General features: G+C 36.8%; 2 protein-coding genes across 11 annotated transcripts; both read left to right on the top strand.

Annotated features, from left to right (window-relative positions):
• The first annotated feature begins 6,854 nt into the window (after positions 1-6,854).
• On the top strand, positions 6,855-11,125 carry Brd7-9 (Bromodomain containing 7/9). Of its 5 annotated transcripts, XM_090175884.1 has the most exons (16): positions 6,855-6,881; positions 6,945-7,044; positions 7,195-7,613; positions 7,674-7,864; positions 7,920-8,064; positions 8,134-8,241; positions 8,306-8,499; positions 8,567-8,678; positions 8,747-8,807; positions 8,870-8,977; positions 9,425-9,560; positions 9,624-9,732; positions 9,800-9,887; positions 10,279-10,443; positions 10,604-10,644; positions 10,711-11,125. In XM_090175884.1, the coding sequence occupies exons 2-16, from the start codon at positions 6,978-6,980 to the stop codon at positions 10,999-11,001; spliced, it is 2,235 nt and encodes a 744-aa protein (XP_090032010.1). In that variant the 5' UTR covers positions 6,855-6,881; positions 6,945-6,977; the 3' UTR covers positions 11,002-11,125. The 5 variants fall into 5 exon arrangements, with proteins under 5 accessions (XP_090032010.1, XP_090032011.1, XP_090032014.1 ...); XM_090175885.1 differs by lacking the exon at positions 6,855-6,881 and having other exon boundaries at positions 6,888-7,044; positions 8,306-8,481; XM_090175888.1 differs by lacking the exon at positions 6,855-6,881 and having other exon boundaries at positions 6,888-7,044; positions 8,870-8,908.
• Positions 11,126-11,318: 193 nt separating this feature from the next.
• Positions 11,319-17,057, top strand: LOC149943907 (uncharacterized). Of its 6 annotated transcripts, none has more exons than XM_090175882.1 (11): positions 11,319-11,432; positions 12,887-13,310; positions 13,376-13,633; positions 13,710-14,446; positions 14,507-14,705; positions 14,765-15,031; positions 15,108-15,480; positions 15,543-15,674; positions 15,840-15,971; positions 16,034-16,203; positions 16,265-17,057. In XM_090175882.1, the coding sequence occupies exons 2-11, from the start codon at positions 12,903-12,905 to the stop codon at positions 16,355-16,357; spliced, it is 2,769 nt and encodes a 922-aa protein (XP_090032008.1). In that variant the 5' UTR covers positions 11,319-11,432; positions 12,887-12,902; the 3' UTR covers positions 16,358-17,057. The 6 variants fall into 6 exon arrangements, with proteins under 6 accessions (XP_090032008.1, XP_090032003.1, XP_090032004.1 ...); XM_090175877.1 differs by having other exon boundaries at positions 15,543-15,698; XM_090175878.1 differs by lacking the exon at positions 11,319-11,432 and adding an exon at positions 11,494-11,967 and having other exon boundaries at positions 15,543-15,698.
• Positions 17,058-17,128: the final 71 nt, after the last annotated feature.

Genomic DNA, 17,128 nt, shown 5'->3' with positions numbered 1-17,128 from the left:
CTTCACCACGAACCAGTACAAAGGTGGACTACGTTAGATTTTAACCTTTTTATTCATCCTAGCATAAGTAACATAATAACAATAAGTATGACACTTCCTATTGCTTTAATGCTAATTTTCTAACCGAACCTTTTTTCCTTGCTTTTTTCGGCACTGATACTCTCTTCAAGCTGTGACTTGGACTCGCGACTTACCGTTTTGGATAACTACTTTTTGATAAAAATGTAAGCCTAATATCGGAGAGCACGTTCTGGAGTCGCGAGGGGCTTTGGCTTTGTTTTGAAGCTCGCGTACGAATCATGCGTGATAAACAAGTCGGCCCAGGCCGTAATATTAGTATTCGAGTGGGCAAACCCATACACCCATAGTAGACCCAGATAGGCAAACTAGTACAAAAGCAGTTGAGGCTACGTGATTTCTTATCGTTTGATAAATAAATTGCCATCCTAAGTTAAAGAGTGGATGCCGCCCACCATCAGGAGACCCGGGTGGGAAAACTGATATAAAAGCTGTTGAGCCCATGTGATTTCCTATCGTTTGATATTTAATTTACCATCATATGTTAAAGAGTGGGCACCGCCCACCCTCAGGATACACGGGTGGGCAAACCAATACAAAAGCTGTTGAGGCCATGTGATTTCCTATCGTTAGATATATATAATTCTACCCTAAGATGAAAGATTAAAACTTGGGCGCCACCCACACTCAGGATACGTGGGTGGTTAAAGAAATACAAAAGCTGTTGAGGCCATGTGATTTCCTATCGTTTGATATATCCTATGGTCGCATACTTTGCAGCTTAAGGGCCTGTTGCAAAAGCCCTAGCCAAAGTGCTAGCCCATTGAATTTAACATGTGCGATTCTAGCAAAGCAGACTTTTGCAACAGGCCCTAAGTTCGACTGCTTTGGATTTTTTGGTCTCACTCTTTCACGTAGACGCGAGCGTAGACGATTCCAATCTTTTACTTTTATTGTTCTATCGAATGAGAACAGCTTGTTTTTTCGGTCACTCTCCCTTTAAGGGGGTTGGTCGGAGGGGGCGGAAAATAACGGCACTGCGTGCGCGTCAAAGAGTTCTATCGAATGAGACCAACTTTTTTTTCGGTCACTCTCCCTTTAAGGGGGCTGGTCGGAGGGGGCGGAAATTAGTGGAACGCGTGAGGGGGCGGAAAAAAGAGTTCTATTGAATGAGACCAACCCGCCCACCCTCAGAAGACCCGGGTTTAATTCAAACTTCCCGCCAATAAAACTGCTCAATGAAATATTCAAACAAAAAACGCGCCGAAACTTTCAGGCAAGAGCGACATCTCTGGACCAAATATAAAAACTATAAATGTGTTCAAGACTAAAAGTTCCAAACTTCCCACCAAACTAACCGCCAAACTAATCCTATTACATTTTTAATTATTTTTCAAACTAATTGCTCGATGAAATATTCAAACAAAGAAACGCGCCGAATCTTTCGGGCAAGAGCGACATCTCTGGACCAACTATACAAACTATAAATGTGATCAAGACTAAAAGTTCCAAACTTCCCACCAAACTAACCGCCAAACTAATCCTATTACATTTTAATTCTTTTTCAAACTAATTGCTCGATGAAATATTCAAACAAAGAAACGCGCCGAATCTTTCGGGCAAGAGCGACATCTCTGGACCAACTATACAAACTATAAAAGTTTTCAAGACTTAAAGTTCCAAACTTCCCACCAAACTAATCCTTTTACATTTTTCCTATTACATTTTTAATTCTTTTTCAAACTAATTGCTCGATGAAAAACAAATTAACGGCACTGCGCGTTCTATCGTTTGATATAAAAAGTACCATCCTAAGTTAATAGAGTTGACTTTAACGTATTGTTATAAAAGGGGGGGTCGTAATTGTGCCCCCTGTTTACCTGACAGACCTGAAACTGGCCATCGGTAAAAGTTGTGTAATTCAAACTTCCCGCCACACCCGTGTCTAGAGGTCGGCGGAATAAATAAATTAACCGCAAAAATTTCAATTAATCATTAAAATTAGTATTATTTGTTTTATATAAATAAATTATACGATTAAACAACGATTTAACATGCAAAATTAATCATTTTTTTCGAATATTTCTGAATAATTCTCGGTTATGGATAAATATAAACAATCGTATAATTTCTTATCGAAACGCCGACCTCTACCCGTGTCACCCTTCGTAGGGGGGAGGCGAAGTTTGAGGTTCACTTGACCCTAAAACGCCGTAAATATACGTAAAATAACGCGGAAAAACGAACGAGAATTGCAACAAATTAACTAGACAAATCCCCCCGCGTCGCTAAAACCGACTAGAAAATCCGAGTGAAATTTGAACAGAGTGGCCTGGCTCGATTGGTAGAGGCGTCGGTTATCGAGTCCCGGCGCCGGCGTTCATATAAATTATATTAATATTTTATTTTTCGCAGCTCCATCTACCGTGTCGTCGCTTTTCCACGACGCCGACACCAAACAAACAAACATACAACACTTAACGACAATCCGTCCATAGCAATAGTCTCACTTCGATATATACAATGTGGAACTAAAAAGCAAGAGCTCGTGGCGTCGAGAAAAACTTTTTTAATTTTTATCATTTTAGCCTAATATTCCGCCTATCTATCGGAAACCAGATATTTCGGGGGTTTAGCGGAAGTCTCGCATATTTTAGACACTACAGGGCTCTGTGCTGAGAAAACATCTTAATTACCCAATAACTATGAAAATCAGTTTGGTTGTTAATCTCGTAAATTGTCATACTTATTGTTATTATGTTACTTATTATTAGGGATGCAACGGATAACCGGAACCGGAACCGGAACCGAAACCGAGAAGAACCGAGTAATTTCTAAGAACCGGAACCGAAACCGGAACCGATAATATAAAAATTTGATAACCGTATCCGATATTTGTAAGAAAAATGATAACCGACACCGGAACCGGAACCGAGTTTTTCATAACTTTATTTACCAACATTTAGCGCATGTTGAAATTTAGTAATTAAACTTCCTAATTTACTATTAGTTCTTCATATAAGCTCATCTTTATCCTATCTCAGAAAACTCTATGTGATAACTCTACGTATTCTCAATTGAAAATGGGCTCGTCCTCCAAATGTTTGCTTTACAAACTGGCATAATCCGGAAATCCGCGATAGTTTTAGTTTTATTTTCTTCAGTCGGAAAACTCGACACAATTTCACAAATGTAGCAAAGACCACAAAAAATATTTGTCGTCTACTGCTACTAGTGTGCCTCCCGAGCAATTATTTAGCGCGGCAAGTTAATGTTTTACTTGCTTCAAATATTTCTTTATGTTTCAACAGGCGCGCCCAAAACTTTATAAATACAACCACAATAACCGTCGCATAAATATCCAAACAACGTACATAATGAAAGTAACACACTGAAGTTTGAAAAGTATCGAGACACGTGTTTTATAGCAGATCGTTAAACCTTGTAAATTAATAACTAAGTTGTGTTTCTGAATCTAAAGTTTTGAAAGTAAGGCTAATTCGTTTGCATAATATAATCGCTGGCCTGGGTAGATTTTGTCTAGAAAATCTGAAATTTCAACTTATGCATTTGCTTACATTTCACAAATGACAATGCTTATTGAACGAAATAATATGGACTCAATTCAGTGGCGGAGCTAAGACTTTATTCAGGGTAGGCTATAGTACGTTTTGGGGCCCCCTTTTCGTGAAATTGGGGTCCCCTATTATAGGTTACATAGGCTACAAAAAATTTGACATAGGCTATAGCCTACTTAGCCTGAGTGTAGCGCCGCCACTGACTCAATTTAGAACGATATACTCAAATGAGGCAAGGGCGTAGGAACCAGGGGGGCAATGCCCCTCCCTAGAATTTTGCTGGGTCAGTTGAAATCTTTAAAAGCTCAAATTTTCAATTTAAAAGCTTATAAAGCTTATAGAAGCTCAACTGTGTCTTTTTCTTTTCCCGCCAATTTACATAGTATTTAAACAGTAACACATGCATTCGGTGAAGCTACACTCCTTTAAAAATTCAAAACCATTCTCATTTTATTATTGTGGATTTGCATATCTTAAATTCATAAACGACTCTAAAGACTAAAATACACTTCGTATGATAACTCGGCTGTCCCATGGCAAAACCTTTTAACCACCACGATCGTAGTTTTGAGATATTTGACTTTTTCAAAACCTAAGTTATAAGATTTTAACGTGGTTTTTAATGCGAAAATTATAAAATCCAAAACCATTTTTTAAGTCATAAATAGTTCAATATTTATGACTTTTACCTGAAACTTTTACAGTACTTTTGTACATGCCTTAGTAAAACTGATGCGTAAAAATCAAATTTTTCAAACATTTGGTGGTTATAAGGTTTTGCCATGGGGCAGCCGAACTGTTGTAACTGTTAATGCCTTAATGACATTCGCGACCGATTACTCACTCTACATCGGGGGCTAAGCTCCAAGACCCCCGTTTCATTTCTCTTTGCCCCCTCCAACTTCTAAAACGTTCCTACGCCCCTGAAATGAGGAGCGGAAGGGAAGGCAATGTCTCCCCAAAACTTGAAAGTACATCATCCCCCACCCTCCATCTTGAAACGATGAAACCGTTGGAATTTTCAAACAGAAGATTTCATTTTTACCCTACTTTATTGAATAAACAAATAACGCGCTTACGTGACGTGAGTTCCCTACGAGAGAATAGAAGCAATAATTTTTTTTAATTATTTTACATGAAGTCATCTAGATCGCGATTCTGGCTGTATGATTACTCGTAACAAACAAACCTTTGAAGTTGTTTAAAAATAATTTTATTCTGTCAACACGATCATTTTTAACTCAAGTTACGGTGAGTTAGCTTATAATTATTTATTTTTAGCCATACAACTTTACAAAATATAGATGGCGTTACCGCCTAATTATAAAGATGAATTTCGTACAGTCTTATCAGAACAGGTCCCGCGTAACCATAGCAACCGAAATCGTAATTGTAATTCTAGCAGTATTATTCCCAATTAGCCTTTTCAGTTTACATAGAGCCACGTAGTGGCCAATGCAAGAAGCTCATAAACTGCTGGATTTTCGTCTGCTAAGCAGACGCTTTATAGAAAAATCGTCTGCTTAGCAGTCGAAAATCCAGCAGTTTATGAGCTTCTCGCATTTGCCACTACGTGGCTCTATGTAATCTGAAAAGGCTAATAGTTCTTTTTATAAAATAACCTTGGCCATCTTGTTGAAATGTTGCCTCCCCGCTTCAGCTGTGGATCCGTTTTCTCTCCCACTAAAGAGCTTATGAACTCATTCTTAGGCATTGGCTGAACTATTCCAGGGCAACATTTCAACAAGTTCGGCAAGCGTAAAGACATTTTATAAAATCAACTATTCAATGGTGTAAGCATATGTAACATAATTACTCATAAGTATGCCACTGTACTTTTATTCCATTCAAAAATCTTCACTAACGGTTTGTTTCACCACGAACCAGTAAAAAGGTGGACTACGTTAGATTTTAACCTTTTTATTCATCCTAGTAATTTTGGGAATCACACTAACATATTTATTTAAGCCAATGGAAAACCTCTAAATTGAGAAGGAATTTTTTGCGTCGAAATTTTAGTCAGCCCAATGTAGCTATATTGAAATTCATAAACTCGCTCGGTTTGTGCGGATGAAGTTAAATAATGAGTAGTTTAAAAAAGAAAAGGTTCTGGAAAATGACCCATACCGTTACGGTTCGGTTCAGAGATCACTTTCCGAAAATGGAACAAGTCGTCGAAGTGGGATATTCCACCAGCGTTTTTAAAACCCATACCAAGCCTAGAAGAGTTAGGCCTAGGCTCAAAAGAATCTGCAAAGACTACAATCTTGTAGATGCCCCAGAAAAGCTCAACCTGAATTTCAATTATTTTTTCAATAAACCTGCTTCTTTTATTTGACAATGCAATTTTTTTTTAGAACCTGAGTCTCCTAAAACTTCATTAATTGCATTAACAGCACTTGACACTTGACAGTATATTGTAGTTCATTTTAGCTCCTAAGCCTTGGTTGTTCAAACCGGTTTCTTTACTAAAATAATGGCCGTCGGTTTATCAACTGAAGTAGAGCTAATAGTTCTTTTTATAAACCACGGACTGTAAATTTTAGAGGACCGGTATTCCCGAGGTATTTTACGCCCCGTTCACCGATCAGGCTGACGGGAGTCGCTCAAGGTCATAAAAAAAACTAAAGCGCGTGTCTTTCGGTCGGCCAGATTTCCAGATAACATGCGGGGGGGGGGGGGTCTATCTATATGCGTGGTACAAATGACCTTGACGGACTCTCTCTTTCTAGTTCGAAGTGATTGATGCTCGGGCTTGGTTTCCCCGAGCCTCGGGGAAACCAAAATTCTACAGGGGAAGGCTACGCCTTACTCGTCCTCTAAAATTTACAGTCCATGTATAAACTAACGTGGCCTTCTTGTTGAAATGTTGCTCTTACGTCACAGTCTCTTACTTTGACAAGCCTACGAGCGCGCGCTACAGTCGCGAGGAATATAGCTTTTTCTAGAGCGCGTGCAAATCGCTCGTGCGAAGAATAGACAAATAAAGCTGGGTCTTGTGACGTAAGAGCAAAATTTTAACAAGTTGGGCAAGACCACTTTTTATTTTGTAAAATCAACTATTGTGCGACGGCATAATCAGCATTTGATATTCGATGACGTCAAATATGACATCAAATATGACGTCAAATATTACGTAGGGTACGGATGACGCAATATCTGTGAAACAAACCGTTAGTGAAGAAATAGAGCTAGTGGCATACTTATGAGTAATTATGTAACATATGGTGTAAGGTATGACTTTCGATTGTGACGTATTTCTGCGTCGTTTGATTGGCCTATAAGGTGACAACGTAAATTTTAAAATGGCGATAATCTCTTATTAGAAGCAATTCTCAATTTTTAAAGTATATTAAAAGACTTTCTTCAAGTATTTTGAAAATGGGAAGTAAGAAACATAAAAAGCACCACAGATCAGAAAAGAAAGACTCCAAAGAAGGAAAATCCGGTAAGAGAGTAGTTGAAATACTTTCTTTTTATCAACATTTTACGACCAAGGCTTAGTACTTAATAGCTTTGTTTTTTAATGCTTAGTAGCCATGGTAATACTATAACCGCTTTTGATATTCGGTATATGCGTTTAAATTTTTTGTCATAGAGCGTCAAGAAAAGCCATTGAAAATTGTTCTGAAAGTTGGCGGCAGTTCGAGCAGCCTTCAAAATCCAGGACCTATTACTACCAGCTCTCCGAGTACCTCAATCTCTCATGATATACAGACTAATGTCTCGCTAGCTCAATCCTTAGATCAGAATGTCTTACAACATTCAGTTCATCTGGGTCCTATGTCTGTAGCTGCTGGAACTATTACTCATATATTACCAACAAATGACCAATTAATAGTTCCTAAAGAAGAGAAAGTTGAAGCTACAGATATGCATCATAGTCATGAAAAACACAAGAAGTCCAAGAAAAAAAAGAAAAAAAAATCAAGTGATAGAGATCGTGATAAACATCAAAAAAGGCACAAACATCATCACCACCACCACCATCATCGAGAACATTCCCATGAGAGAAAAGTGAAGTAGCTTATCTAAAAATAATTTAAATTCTTACTAAATTTTACCATTATTCTAAAGGAGAAACGCAGACGGGATCATGACCATGATCACGGGTCAAAAGAACCACCTCTAAAGAGGCAAATGGTTGAGTCAAATTCCATTTTGTGTGAAAGACCAAACAGAGATCCAAGATCTTGTACTTTGAAGAAGAAATCTACTAAAACACCTCTTCAATTGCTGCTATGCTATTTCCTCAAAACATTTCAAAAGTAATGTAAAAATTTACATTTGGTAATTCAGTAACAGACTCTTATTATTTTTTAGGAAAGATCCTCAGCAGTTTTTTGCTTGGCCAGTTAGTGATGTAATTGCACCTGGATATTCAAGTATTATTACTCACCCGATGGATTTTAGTACGATGAAGCAGAAAATTGAAGCAAAGGAATATAAATCTATCACAGATTTTAAGGTAATTTTATAATTTTAATTCAAATTGTTGTTATGAAGCTACCATTCTAATAAAAATTTTACTTATTAGAATGACTTGAAATTAATGTGTGATAACGCAATGGTTTACAACCGCCCTGATACAGTGTATTTCAAAGCAGCTAAGAAAATGTGGCATGGGCAGAAGCTATTTATTAGGGTAACATTTACTACAGGGAGAATTGCCTTTATATGTAAATATTGGAATTCATGGAATTTTTCAGGAGCAGCTGATGTCATTATCACGAAATCTACCATTCATTCTTGAAATGTCACCTGATGAACTGGGTTTTGATCCTAAAGAACACTTTGAAGAAACAAATCATCTGCAAGAAGCTGGTGGTGTTGAAGTTCAACTTGGAGAATCACCTGAGGCTAAAAAATCTAAACACAAATCAAAGTATTCAGATGAGAAGATGTATGACATAAATATTTATTAGTTTCATTTTTTGCTAACTAAAATTTTATGACCTTTAATATTTCAGATTTGCACAAAGTGACGATGATGATATGGCTCCTGATGAGATACTAATTCAAGCTCAGAAAGCCGCAAAGGCTGCAGCTGATAAGCTTACTTTGAGAAAACCAAATTCTCAGGTATTCTTGGTGTTAATAATCAACATTCAAAATAAATATTTAATAATAGACTTTTTTTAAATATCCAGTTTGCCTTCCTACGGCAGCGTGAAGATGGCAGTACTTCTCTAAATATCCTCAACCCCAAGGGTGAGATCCTTCATTTTTGGGCCCTGTCTCAGATACATTTGTATAATTTTGCTCATTTTTAGGAACTGAGGAAAAGGAGGTGAAACTGGAACAGCTTATGGGTAAGCTGGGACACGGAGGCGGATCAATTGCTGGCTTCAAAGAGGACCCTAAAAACATAATTCGACCAGGTCGGAATATAAGATCATGCACAAATAAATTCTATAAAAAAGAGTCAACATTTACGAGAACATTCCCCGTTTTATAAAGAGAATCCATTGGCCACAGCCAATGCTAAATAACAATTAAATAAATCTTTATATTTGTTTAAATATATATATATTAAAAGTGATGAAAGAAAAACGCTCTCGAAATAATGAGGGGCGGGTTTTTCTTCGTAATCAAAATACTCAGCGAAGCCAGTTAGTCCCTGGTATTTAAAAATTCTATCCCGTTTTGCAATCTTTATAGTTTCTCTCTTTTGATTTTTTTTTGTTTTTATTGTATTTTAGGGATGGAAAATACGCATTTGGTGTTATTTTCAAATTTTTAGTTGAAAATGTACCAGTACTTTCCATTCCTAAGACACAGTTAATAATGTACACTCGAATGTTTTGTAAAGTTTAGTAATATTTCAGTCAAAAATTTGAACTATGGAAGTTTTTGTTCCTACGCTCCGCAATATGATTCTATGTTCTCCAATTTAACTAAGGATGAGTCCATCTTAGTTCTTAATACATATGGTGACGAACTCGGTGCTCAATATGCTGAGAGGTAAATAGATTCTTTAAATCTAATATATTTAGTGAATTTGGTTCAAAATCTAATAATTTTTAGCCTTATGAGCTTTGCTAAAGAATGTGATTATGTGATGACTATGGTAGATAACATGCTTGATGCTCTAACTGGTGGAATGCATTCCAAAACTATAAAACAGCTTGAAGAGGTAGATTTATCCCTGTAAAATTTTATTAACATACTTTTGTGATGGAACTCTTCTATTAACATTTCAGAGACGCAAAACGAACAAAGTGAAGGACGTGCCTGTTGTTGTAACAAATGGTGATATACGTCAAGAAATGAATTTTACAAATTCCGCAAGTAAATGCTTTAAAAGTGTTAGCTGCATGAAATTTGAAAGTTCTCTAATTTTTAGTTCATAAGAAAAAAAGCTGACTTAACATAATTGCCCAGAAAGTTTTTTTTTTTTAAATCAGTTGAACAGTCTTCTAAAAAATATTTTTTCTAAAAATGATGTCAGGAGGGTAAGCACTGCAATTTTGGAAGCAAATATTTATGATTAGGGTATCAATCAGGATAATTTTAGTCTCAAAATATTACACTAAGCAGCAGAATAAATCAAAGGTGACAGATTTTAAAAGAAAACATTTAAGTCTATCAAATAAAACCTATTTTTATGAAATTTTAAGTAGTATTTTTGTGCAACTAACATTTTAAGATTGAATTAAAATGCATTGGATTTCTTTCTCAGATGAAATGGATGACAATAAGCCGAAAAACGCACTTCAAAATAAACTGGATGAAACATCAGCCCTGTTGCAAGATTTGGCGAAAGTACAGCATGACCGTCTCAGTCAAACCCCGCCTTCCCATTTGTCAAATATTCAAGGGGCCAATAATTCCGAAGTGGAAATAGGTTATTTACTCTTTCTAAAATTGATACAATGTTTCTTTTTGTAAGCTAACCCATTTAAGATTTTAATTAATCAACTATTACTAAGAAATTCTCATAGGCCTAATGGTGTCTGAAGAATTTAGAGTTAAATCAATTTTTAAACCATTTTCCTACTTTTTAGCTGAGAAAGTAACTAGAGGACTTTCAGAAATAACTAGCCAGGTAAACAACCCATAGTCCTATAATCAGATCGAACTAATATTATAGCTCACATTTTCGTTTTGTAAGGTCACTCCATCAAATGTGATTGGATTGCAACAAATAAGGAAGGCAATGGGAATTGGCTACGAACCCATCCCCATTGTAACAACTAGCCTGCCAAGTCCCATTTTGTTAGACCAAGAACCTTTGCGTCAGACAATGGGCGTTATAGAAGATGCCCATAAATCGCTTGAGACATCAAATATGGATCAAGATCAAACGGATTCTATTAATAAAAATGAGACTCTAGATTGTGAATTACAAGAATTTCTTGGTCATAATTCAGTGTTACAAGATTGTGAGCAGCCTGCGTTATAGTCCAGGCAATTTTAATCCAATCACTTCATAAAGTGTAGAGTTGTTAGTATTTATTCCTGTTCATTGATGTACAAGATTTCATAACAAAATTTTCCTATCATAATCGTGTAATAAACGTAACGACAATTATTTTTGTTGCTTATTTTAATTATTTATCTAAAATTTATAATATTTAATATTTTTGGGTTACGAGATCAAGAAAAAACTTAAATTCCCGCCTTAATCCAATTGGTCTATTTGAAGGAGGAAATGCAAAGCCCCTCCTACAAGCCTGTCACGAGTCAAAGGGCAGGCATTTGACGTCATCTAGTGGCGCATGAATATTTTTCCGCAATCCCGCGCGAGGAGGAAGCTAAAACCTATCGGTGAAAATTTTCCATGGAGGTCTGTTAGCAACAACGCCCTCAAGCGAACAAATTAGTGAAAACGAGGTAAGAAGGAATTAAAATTAGTTTTATGGCGCTCATAATGTAAAGAATCATTTCGGGAAACTTATCGGAAACGAAAGATACCATTTCCATTCGAAGAGACCGTCGATTTTAGTCGCAGAAAGAGTTCGAATCCCTCAAAAAATAACGTTATTGGGGCAATCGGCGTAAAGTACCAGCGGCCATGACGCAGCATAGAAACTGAGATCAGCGCGCGATGCGGAATTTAATTTAACTATTCTTAACCTAGCCTAAGTAACTTCGCACCTCCGACCTAATAAATTAACCCGAATAAACCACTCTCATTTTACCACAATTTCGGGTGGGAAACATCAATGGATTAAAAATAGAACATCCGCTTTAACCTAATATAAGCGTTGTAGAAAAAATTGCCCATTTCCCGCCATTGAGCGAACTTTTTCAAGGCCAGCCAACGGTTCCGCGACGCGACAACAACCCAACAACGTTCAATATGGCGGAAAATCTGTCAAGGAAGGAGCTATCCCAAACCTAGCGGCAGCCGAAAAATCGTCACAGGGTAGGACCAGATGGCGCTAATAATTAATGCAGATGGCGCTTAGAGTTTTGAGGTTCCTTTTATTATCACCAGGGTATTTAAGTTTCCCCCAATGTTTGTGTCTTTTTGTTCACGGTCAGTTTTAATTTTAGTTAAATGCGTTTTCTTCAAGCCTTTGAAGTCCCGGCGGTCTGTACGCCATAAATCGACCATGTTGAAAGTAGTACATATATAGATCTTGCAAATAGCTGTAGGAAAACTACTGCTACAACCTCAATCTAGTTCCTACGTTTCGTGCTGGCACCGAAGCAAATCTAATGGCAATCTAGGCCTTAGCTTCCACAGAGCTTTACGCTGTAGATGTAGTTCCCCCTTCCTCTTATACGAAACCCTACGGCGCAAGAGTTTTATGCCTTCGAGTAGCTTTGATGTACACGTACATGTATATAGCCACTGCCGAATCAATACGTTTTATTCCATCCTATTCACTTTAGATTCACATCATTTTGTCTAAAATTTATTGGTTCTATGGTATTTTTGAGAAAATGGGTTTAAGGTACTTTATTTTTCTAAAAAAGTACTTTGATTAATAAATTTTAATATTTACATATACATTAGTTGGATTTTAGCCAAATACCATCTACTGAATGTTGGTTAGCTTTTAAAAGAAGACAAAAACGTTAACTGATACAGCAAATTATAGAATGTGTTTTAAGCTATAATCTACTATTAAACATTTACAATTCAATTTCCAAGCAAATATTTTAGGATGATTTTTTGTAGGTTCTTTCATAAGTATTAATTTTTGACAACCTAATTTTTACAAAAGAAATTAGTCATATATACATGCTTTTTTATATACTTCAAATTGGTTAAATCTTGTAGTTATTTATAAATTTCAAAATATGTAAAACTGAGTTAGTTTTCTGTTATGTTACAGGCGGAGTTGATTCAAAATGGAAGAAAACCCAGCCTCCACCGAGGATGCTGGAAAAAACGACGAAGAAAATGTGGAAGGGCAGCCTGAAGAATCCATAACAGACATTCAAAACTACCTAGCTTCCTTCAATCAAGAAATTGCGGATGGAACTGCAGTTGTAGCTCAAGCCTCTTCTGGCCAGGATCATGGCCACGCTATCTTATCAACTACTGATGGGGATGAAGATGGAGAAGAGGGACAAACTACTTACTACGTTGCTCGGGCTGATGGTACTGGAATACAAGCTTTTCAGTATGCAACACAAGATGGTGATGGTGAAACGGGCGAAGCTGCCAGTGACAGTGAAGAGCACGGAGAGCAATCAGCATACATTGCTGTTGCGGCAGACTCGCAACCAATCATTAAAAGTGAAGTTGGAGAAGAGGTATAATTTTAGAATTTTATACTTGGAGGTCTCGTCTTATGAACGGCTTTCATTGACTAATGCAGGGAGATCAGGGGGAAGATGATGATGAAATACAGGAAATGCAAAATCAAAGTGCTATGGTACACCCACAGACTATTAGAATGCTTGTTCGACAGCCAGATGGAACTGAAACTGAGCAAACGATACCTGTGTCTGCCACTGCTGGTTCTACCCTGGTTACTACTGATGGTCAAGAAATTCACATGAGTGATGAAGGTACCTTGCAAATGATGGCCAGTCTAGCAGAGCAGTCTAGTTCCGGTGAAGATGGAAATAATCAAGTAATTTTACTTGTCAGCCTCATTTTGGAGGTTAATTGAATTAATTTTTTTATTTTAATTCTGCCATTTACTTTAGCAACAAGTTATTTTGAATACTGGTAATGCGTATCAAACTGTGACTATAGTCCCATCAGACACGAACCCTGGAGAAGTTAGTTACGTGTTAATAGTTTCACAACCAGATGATAAAGATGGGGAAGAAGAGAAAGAAGCCAATATGGATATGTCAGTTTATGATTTTAACGAAGGAGGGGAAAAAATTACCAGCGAACCTTTGAATGAAGGTCAAAGTCACCATCATGAGGGACCTAAAGTGCGGACAATTAAAATCACTCCTAAAAAAAGTCAAACTGTTACTCAAGCTCACATGTGTAATTATTGTAACTATACAAGTCCTAAACGTTATTTGCTATCGCGACATATGAAATCCCATTCGGAAGAAAGACCTCATAAATGTAGCGTTTGCGAACGCGGCTTTAAAACTCTAGCTTCTCTTCAAAACCACGTCAACACTCACACAGGTACTAGACCTCATCAGTGTAAAGAGTGTGAGGCTGCTTTCACAACCTCTGGAGAACTAGTCAGACACGTTCGCTACAAACATACCCATGAAAAACCCCATCGTTGCACGGAATGCGACTATGCCAGTGTGGAACTCAGCAAGCTCAAGAGACACATGCGCTGCCACACTGGGGAACGTCCCTATCAGTGCCCCCATTGCACCTATGCCAGTCCTGATACGTACAAACTTAAACGGCATTTACGTATACATACGGGAGAGAAACCTTATGAATGTGATATTTGTCATTCGAGGTTTGTATTTCCTAATTGAAATTAGACAGATGTGGTTAAATTCACCTAATACATTTACAGATTTACGCAGTCCAACAGCCTGAAAGCTCATAAGTTAATCCATTCTGGTAATAAACCAGTTTTTCAGTGCGAACTTTGCCCTACCACTTGTGGCCGCAAAACTGATCTCAGAATTCATGTTCAAAAACTTCATACTAGTGATAAACCTCTGAAATGTAAAAGATGCGGGAAGTCATTCCCAGATAGATATACCTATAAGGTAATATTATTAATTACTAGCTAGAGTATGTATCTTTTTTCTAATTTCTTTCTGTTTAGGTTCATGTTAAAACTCATGAAGGCGAGAAATGCTTTAAATGTGACCTGTGTGCCTATGCTTCAATATCTCAAAGACATTTAGAGTCCCATATGTTAATTCACACCGATCAAAAACCATATCGCTGCGATGAGTGTGGACAGTCTTTTAGGCAGAAACAGCTTTTAAAGAGGCATAAAAATCTATACCACGATCCTAATTATATTCCACCAGTTCCGCAAGAGAAAACACACGAGTGTCCAGAGTGCAATAAGACATTCAGACACAAAGTAACAATAATTTTTCAATTTCATTTTAGGTTTGACTCTAAAAATGAATGATCACAAACATTTACTTATTTTTTAGGGAAATTTGATTCGTCATTTAGCTGTTCATGATCCAGATGCTACTGCTGCTGAGAAGGAAGAAGCAATGAGAATTGGACGTCCTAAGGGTCCTGGGGAAGAGCATGATGGGGAAGAGGATGATTATATTGATGATGAAGAAATGGGAGACCTTTCGATGGAAGGCGAAGAAGATATGAATGGAAGTGGAGAAGGCCAGCAAGTGGTAGTGTTTGAAGTAATTCAGCTACCAGCTACTGAAGGAGGGGATGACCAACAGAATCTTGATGCAGCAACGATGGCCATGGCTGGACAAACGAGCGAAGGTGTAACGATAATTCAACCAGTGACCAGTACACCTGTTACTGGTGTGATTACACCAAGTCAAAGCTCTGGTATGATCGATATACTTAACACTTAGAACTTAGATATTTTAACTTGTGTATATTCTTTTCAGTTGGCGACTATGTGGCTGTTGCTTCCACGCAGTCTGGAGGGGGAGGACCTCGCAGAAGAGGGAGACCTCGTAAATATCCATTAGGATATTCTGGGCATTCTGCACCAGCTGTCTTGAGCTTATCAGACAGAGGTAGTGCGTTTTATAATCAGTTTGGTAGGTGTTGTGGCTCTGTAGAAAGTCCCGTCTAATCCAATTCCAAACTCTGTTAGATCATTTCTTGCATGCGATGTTGCATCTAGGAATGGTGTAGAGTCATTTTATTTCCAAAATATTTATTTTTTTTTATTTTAAAAGACATAGATGCTAGACCTGTTCGCAAAAGGAAAAACCCCTATGACGATGACCCAGACTTTACGTTAACTCCAAAACGTGGAAGACCCAAGGCATCGAGAGGAGGTGGAACATCAGTTAGACGAGCTGTTGATTGTAAGATAAATGTATATTCCGGTTGTTTGTCATCGAAATAACATTGGAAATTTACTTTTCAGTAATTGATGATGAAACCATGGAGGAAATAGAAGAATTAGAAGAAAGATTACTAGACGCCACTAATATAGTTTCAGCTGATCCTGAAGAAGTAGCTAGACGTGAAAAAGAAAAAGAAATTGAAAGAATGGAACAGAAGGAAAAGGATATGGCTGATTGTTTTGGTTTTAACGTAAGTTTTATATTAAGTGAGAGGTTTTTTAGTATTTTACTAATGGCTTATGTAATCCTAGGATGATGAAGATGACGATGATGAGATATCTCAGTCAATTAGTTTAAATGGCCCTGTTAATGGTGAAAATGGTGAATCTCCAGATTTTTCTTGAAGGTTCTATCGTTAAAATAAACACATTGCGCGTTGTGTTGACGTAAATTTTAGCTTTTGTGACATTTCAAAGGTTTAAATGAATGATAAACTCTTAAGAACTCAATGAAGGACGAGTTATTCGGTCAAAATGTGATTTGTTGAGAAGTTGTACAATTATATTGATAACGTGGTTTTTGTTTTTCATTACTTTGAAATTTACACTTACAAACAAAATGCATCTGCCAACTTCTGTTTGTGAAGAAACAAATCACCAATCACCCCTCTTAGGTTATTTCTTTTTTCTTGTATTTGATGTAATTTTAAAATATGTATAACCTCAATTTGTTCTTTTCCATAAACAAATGTAAATAATGTTAAGTACATATACTCTACAGTGAAGAACAGAAAATGAAATCCCTTTTTTATGTACCAGTTAGCAGATTCCCATTTTATTGAAATAGATTTTTTATAACCAGTGAAATAGGATTGGAAATATTCATTTTCAAAAGGAATGTGAAAAATTACAAAACAATTGTGGCATTTTAAGTTAAGTAAAACAATTTGTTGCAAAAAAATTAGTGCATACTATTAAATTATGCAGGTTTTTGCTCACTTAAAATGTACATAATTTGTCATTTAAATAATGTAGTTATACTTTTTTCTTGTTAAAAAGTTTTCTCACTTAACAACCAAAGATTGGCTAATAAAATATGGAAATTTATTTGATAGAGAGTTAATGTGAATGTTATTATATATGCTTGCATATACAAATAATACAGGGTGTTAACTT

Source organism: Leiobunum rupestre, chromosome 5, assembly GCF_980474605.1.
Source record: "Leiobunum rupestre chromosome 5, qqLeiRupe1.1.hap1, whole genome shotgun sequence".
Classification (NCBI taxonomy): Eukaryota; Metazoa; Arthropoda; class Arachnida; order Opiliones; family Sclerosomatidae; genus Leiobunum; species Leiobunum rupestre.
This window is presented reverse-complemented; position numbering and strand designations above follow the sequence as displayed.

What these genes read in the sequence shown, in the direction of transcription:
- Brd7-9 (XM_090175884.1), top strand. Translation starts at nt 6,978, where the DNA reads ATGGGAAGTAAGAAACATAAAAAGCACCACAGATCAGAAAAGAAAGAC. An exon ending in TGAGAAAACCAAATTCTCAG is followed by an intron (nt 8,679 to 8,746) that starts GTATTCTTGGTG and finishes TTAAATATCCAG; the next exon opens with TTTGCCTTCCTACGGCAGCG. An exon ending in CTATAAAACAGCTTGAAGAG is followed by an intron (nt 9,733 to 9,799) that starts GTAGATTTATCC and finishes TTAACATTTCAG; the next exon opens with AGACGCAAAACGAACAAAGT.
- LOC149943907 (XM_090175877.1), top strand. Translation starts at nt 12,903, where the DNA reads ATGGAAGAAAACCCAGCCTCCACCGAGGATGCTGGAAAAAACGACGAA. An exon ending in TGCGTTTTATAATCAGTTTG is followed by an intron (nt 15,699 to 15,839) that starts GTAGGTGTTGTG and finishes TTATTTTAAAAG; the next exon opens with ACATAGATGCTAGACCTGTT. An exon ending in CTGATTGTTTTGGTTTTAAC is followed by an intron (nt 16,204 to 16,264) that starts GTAAGTTTTATA and finishes ATGTAATCCTAG; the next exon opens with GATGATGAAGATGACGATGA.